Source organism: Acanthisitta chloris, unplaced genomic scaffold (genome assembly GCF_000695815.1).
Source record: "Acanthisitta chloris isolate BGI_N310 unplaced genomic scaffold, ASM69581v1 scaffold32439, whole genome shotgun sequence".
Lineage (NCBI taxonomy): Eukaryota > Metazoa > Chordata > Aves > Passeriformes > Acanthisittidae > Acanthisitta > Acanthisitta chloris.
In genome coordinates, this window is record NW_008690338.1 from 7325 (window position 1) to 13431 (window position 6107).

General features: G+C 44.1%; 1 protein-coding gene across 1 annotated transcript in view; it reads right to left on the minus strand.

The window, feature by feature from the left end:
- LOC103808968 (muscle, skeletal receptor tyrosine protein kinase-like) overlaps positions 1-6107 on the minus strand; it is a 31580-nt gene that overhangs the window by 3637 nt on the left and 21836 nt on the right. Inside the window, exons 6-7 of the mRNA XM_009081778.1 lie at positions 3844-3968; positions 364-526 (exon numbers count right to left, since the gene is read on the minus strand). Coding sequence (XP_009080026.1) covers positions 364-526; positions 3844-3968 — 288 coding nt within the window. The remainder of the gene's footprint in view (positions 1-363; positions 527-3843; positions 3969-6107) is intronic.

Consider the following 6107-nt stretch of genomic DNA (forward strand, 5'->3'; position numbering starts at 1 on the left):
AAGCTAAACTGCTCAAAGCTATTTTCACTTTGCTGTTAGGTGATATGAACACTGGGTCATGGCCACGACTTCCTCCACATGGATGAACTTACCAAGTGTGCTTCTGGGACGCAAAGTACAAGACGGCATGAAACATTCAGGAAATGACAGCTGTGCCAGTCTCCAGAGTGTAAGAATATATGAGGAAATAGCCTGGTGGGGGATGCATTTGTACTCAAATTTAGTCCCCTGCACACTATGAGCTCTCCAAGGCTTTCCCTCTTCCTCCAGAGTACTTCACACCCCTTTCCTCTCACCCAGCAGGAAAACTAGGACCGTGATTGCAAGGGTAAAAAATAAATGACCCCTTCTTTCCCTGCATACCTGAAATGCTGATGGTTGCTGCAGCTTTTGCGGCTCCCAAAATTTTTTTGCTGTGTTTGTTTGGGGCGAGGCAAGTGAACAGGCCTGGTCGGGAGACATACACCTGCAGTCTGGAGTCAACCACCCTGTCCTTGACACTTTCCACAATAGATCCTGCAGAAACCTAAAATAGTGGAAAGTCTCGTGCAGTGATATTTCCAACAAAGACAAACAAGCAAACCAAGTGAAAATCTAAGAAACACAGTCCCAAATGTTTAAATTAGCAGAGAAAGATGTGGCAACTAAACAAAAGTGTCAGGGAGCTAAAGCTGCTGGCATTACTTTGGTGCTTTCATACTACCTGACTTCACAGACAAAAGTCAATGTTAAAGAGCTCTCCTATTTCACACTTCAGCAATACTTTTGCAATTAATTTTCAGTTTCAGAGGGCCATAGTTGCAATTTGGCTTGTGTAATTGAGATGGCTTATTACTCCAGGTCTTATAGTAGTAGTTTATTTGCCTATTCATATCTTAACAAGGAAAAGTATGAAGTGACTTTGTGGATATCAGCTATACAGAGGAAGAAAAGAAAATAGTTTAGAGGTAGTTGATTTTGGATTAATATAGCCACTGCCACACTTTCAAACAAGTCATGGGCAAAGAAAGCACTCTGAATCCAGCACTTGAGCAGATATCTGATAGATTTTCTTATCTCACAACTGGAAATATGGAAGGAGCTGCAAATGTGGTGATTTTGGCCAGATCTTCTCCCAGATTAGAAATTCACAGGTAAATGAGTTTCGAGCCTGCTGATTTGGGCCAGCTAGGTTTGACTTTATCAAGTCTTTCCTGCTCATATGGAATTCATTAAAGTAGGAAGGCATGGTACATCAAGACTCTACCTTGCAAAGGCAGTAGGAAGAAGTAGCAATGCCTGCTCTAACCTTCCTACTGATAGGCAGCATCAAATCTAATTCAAATGAGATGTGGTTGCACATGGACCCCACAGATGTGACCTGACTCTCAGAACAGTTAGAATTGTCTCCCTGGGTCTATTTCAGAAAAGTACTCTACCTACACATTTAACTGAGATGATAGAGATATCAGTCTGACCTTCCTATAGCTTAGTAGAAATCTGATTTCAATGAGATCTTTCAATGATATGAAATAAACATAGGCATTAACAGTGATAACTGAAAAAGCAAGAAGGAACACGTCAGTGTTGTATCACATCTTTTGCAAGCAGATTGAATTCTCTCTGAAGAGAAAATGCTGAAAAGCATGTATTTGTTTTGCCTCACTGAAGCTAAACTTAGAGTTGCAGTGAGAGAACATGTGTGGGAAGAAATCACTAAATAATCAGACCAGCACAATTTTTAAATATTGCACCTGGGATGGGTGGTATGCCAGTCGCTGTACAAATGCAGACACCAGGGATATTTTTAGCCTTATGCTGTGAAGTCAGTTTGAGTGGATGGGAGCTCAGGAGATAATTTTTCACTCTTTTCTCTTTTTTTACAGTGCTAGTCAGATTTAGTTTTAGAAACTTTTTCTCTCCAGAAACCACTCAGCCCTAAAATGCTGCAAGGACCTTCCCAGTAGAAAGGAGAGATCTCTTACAGGCTGTCCCTGCCTCTCAGCATCCACCTGGGATAAGTGGCTGCTTGCCATGAGCCACTTGAGCTGATCCAATCTTCTCTTCCTGCTTGCTCTCCAGGCTTCATGTGTATCACATCTGTCAGTGCTGGACTGTGCCTAGTGAACACAGAAAACTGGCATTGCTCCTTCCACCTTGGGATGCAGGAGGAAGAGGTTGCTTAGGTAACTGCAATGCAGTCCACCTACTTCCTGAAGGCTTTCCCAGAGATGGGTTCTCATAAGGTCTTCTTGCCATATTTAAAATGAGTCAGTCTGGGGCACTATCCTTCTGGGACTGAGCTATGCCTTGCAGACAGGAATGGAGTAGACTAGATACGACCAACTAGGGAGTGGCCCAGGCACGGGCTGAGCATTGTCTCACAGACTGCTCTCTGTGGGACACAGGCACAGGGAGCTTGGCAGACCACAGGTGTGTGCTCTGGAAATATTTGGTCCTTGCCAGGTACTTCAGACCCCCACAAAAGGTTTCATCCTCAGTGGGGAAGAAGCCTTAAATAAACATCTGCAATTGTCTTGAACTAATTAGTGCCAGAAACAACCAAGAGCACATGGGTCTCTGCAGAAGCTGATTTCACCCCTTTACTGTTCTCCCTAGAAGCCTCGAGGGAATACAAAAAAATTAGCCTTAATCAGACTGGAGGACACAATAAGGTGTAGAGGAGGTAAGGAAGGGAAGACAGTCTGCAGAGTAGCCATGGGTCCTTAATAACACATTTCAATACATGGAAAGAGGAAATAGAGACCAGAATGGTGATAGCCCCCTGAAGAAATAAACTTGAGTGAGAGGACTGATTGGTCCTGTTGGACAAGCAAGTCCACAGGAATGGTCATGACCATCCTGTGGTCAGAAGGCCTTGAGGTTGGACAGGGGATCAGTGAGAAAGGGCCGATGCAAATAGACAGCTTGCACTCAGAAAACACTCCACCTGCCTCCACAGCCTCATGCCCTGGGGCTCATATCCTTAAAAAAGCTGTTGAAAGATCACAGAGAGTATAGTATATGTTCACCATAACCATATGAAGACTAGAGGAACCCCATGGCAGGCTTAGGCTGCAGAGCTGCTGAAACTGTGGTGCACCACTCACGCCCGCAGAGGCAATATCAGATGTCAAGCAGCAGTTCAGTCCAGCTGAAGAGAAGGCACTGCAATAGCCTATGCACAGTCATGAAAGACAAATCCAAGCGAGCACCTATTTTAAATGATTGGGATCATTAGACATGGAACAATTTCCTGTGAGATGCAGTAGATTTGCATCTCTTGGTGCCTGCCACCAGTGCCTTGCAGACACCTGCCACTTGGTGTGCTTTGCTTAAGGACATGCTTGTAGCCAGGAGTAAATTGGTAACATACTCCAAGTCACCTAAAACATGCTGTGCATACCTGCTGTCTCATGGGTATTTTACTTCAAGATAGTTAGCTCTATCTAACTCCTTGGTTCTTGTTATTTTGACAAATAAGCAATTTTTCCATGTGATAGTTATTGCATTAGAAGAAAGGAAAGGAAAGATAGCTACAGAAATACTTAAACCCATGATGAAGTCCCAGAAACCCTTGGTTTGGAGGAAGACTGAAATGGTCTAGAGTACCTTTCATCTTGGGCTTTCCAGATCCTAACAAATTTACTCAAAAAACACCCTGGAGAAGGGGAAGAGTGTTTTTCAGAGGAGAAAACTGCAGCAGAGAAGTGAGGTGGACTCAACCAGATTGCACAGGTGCTAAGTAAGGCAGGAATAGAAGCCACTGACACTGGCCCCCAGCCCTGCAATTCTAATCCCTGGGCTGTGCTTCCAGCTGCTATCAGTCCTCCAGGGCCAAAAGCATGAAAAAGAGGCACTTACAGCTTTCCCATTTTCCAGCCAGGTGACGGTAGGGACTGGAAGCCCGGTTGCCGTGCACTGCAATGTCACCACAGACCCAAAGGTGATATTCTGGGATTCAGGAGCCTTCAGAATTCTGGCAAACACTGCAAGAGAAAACAAAGGTGCTAGCTGAATGGTGATGTCAAGCTGAGGCTGTGCCGGCAGGGTGGTGCTCCCTCCCCAGCAGGTCTTGATATAAACCACAGCTCTGCGAATAAAAGCAGAGCATAGCACAGGCTCCCCAGAGACTCACAGTCTTGGGAGAGAGACAAGGAGGTGAAAAAATAGTGATTGGTGCAATTATGCTCTGCACCTTACAGACCAAATTTTTACCTCTGGAAATTTCTACATTTGTCAGCAGCACGCAGATGGGACAGCCTGCTTCCCCATCAAGAGTGACCTCCTGAGAAACTTGTTCACAACCATCAAGGAGGACCAGCAGTGTGGACACATACCACGAAGGTTAAGGGTCAGATAAGCTCCTCAGTCTGATCACAGTGATTAGGAATTGCCACTGAGGGCTGCAAACACTGGCATTTTCCATGCCATGACAAGCTGCCCTACGGCTAGAAAGACTAACATTGAGTTATGAAGGAATGGCTGGCAAAGACTCTGGAAAGATGAGATTGCAGCAAAAAAAAGTAGATTATTAAAGTGATTTCTCACTTCTACTGCTCTTGCTTCTTTTGGGCAATATGGTTACTGGGCAGCAGGAGGATAAGCAAGACAAGCACCACCCTGCACAAAGTGTTTTGTTTAGGAAGGTTTATTTGGGTGAGGGGAGTAACAACTGTAGCATTTTTGCTGAAAATGTATTTCAATCCAGAAACACTCAGATGGTCTTCACAAGCTGCTGTATTTGGATCACATAGAGGAAAGAAGAAAAGAGATATTTCCCACTTGGAACATTTGAGTTTTGACCCAAAAATTTTAATGGAGATGCCAGAATGTCTGTACAGAAGCAGGCTGAATAACTCTGCCATTTCTCATTCCAATTTCTCGTGCTTACTGAGTAACACCTTCTAGACTGCACAGCAATGACTTAAAGTCTCCATCAGAAACTTTAGCAAGCAGGGAAGTTTCTCCTGGAGTTCTCAGACAAGCCTGGTGTCTTGTTTGCCTCTTTTTCTGTCTGTATGTTTCCCCTTATCAATATATTTGATCATGTCTCAGTCTTCTGTGCCTCCACTTGTTCAGTTCAGAAACAGAATATTGTCCCCACTATTTGGGATGGGAAGGCTTTGTCTGCAAAATTTTTGTTGAAATGAAAAATGCATATGCTTTCCACAGTCATTCCACATAGTTCCGACCTGGGGTGGGGCTGAGATTTGTTTGTTAGTTAATGAAGAGCCTAAAACCAGCTTTGCTCATGGATAGGTGACAGTAGGAGTTCATTCCAGCATGAAAACCTTTTGTTTTAGGAGCACAGTCATTCAATAGGCTTCTGGGAGGAGGTATTTATGAAAATTAAATTTAATGTCAGTGAAGTGAAAATGGTGAGAAGAAAAATATTGTATGGAGCTTCTTAATTCTTCTATGGACTCCAAGCAGTCTCACTGTCCGTGCCCAGTGCTACTTGCTTAAAGTTTAAGCAGAGCAGCATCAGGCTGCTGCATGCTCCCTACCCCTCAGTGAGGCAGAAGGTATGAAGCTCCACCACTAATGAGTAAAGCTGCAATTGCTGGCCAGGGACTTTTCTGATGAATAATAAGTAAAATGAAACCTTTGCTTGAAGTTTCACTTCAGGCCATTAACAACAGATGGTCATGAATTTGGACTTGAGTGTTACAAAGCCAAGCTCATCATTACTTTTATTGTTCATTTGGAGAAATTCTAAACCTTTGGTCCTGTCTCCTGGCAGCAGTTACATGCCCATGGCTCCCCCTGAAGCCAGCACATTAGCTCCTAGAGTCATAATACTGGCCTTTAGTGCTTTTTTTGTGCTGCTCTTGGTTTCTTAGTGTGCTGGTCGGACCCTGCCCGCTGATGACTCTACTGCTAGGATCCTGCCCTGTTTAGTTAATAACAAAGTGACAAATTACCAGCACCCAGTTAGTCGATACTGGACACTGGCACATATGCCCCCTTCTGTACCAGCTGATTGCCCAAAATCTGCTAGGATATTTTAGCCAGGAGAAAAAAAAGACGCACTTTTAAAATTATGGCAGAAGCACAGGCAGGGTGCAAAGCCACTGTGAGCACTATGGCTGGTCCAGCTCATGCATGGCATGGCACTTACTGGG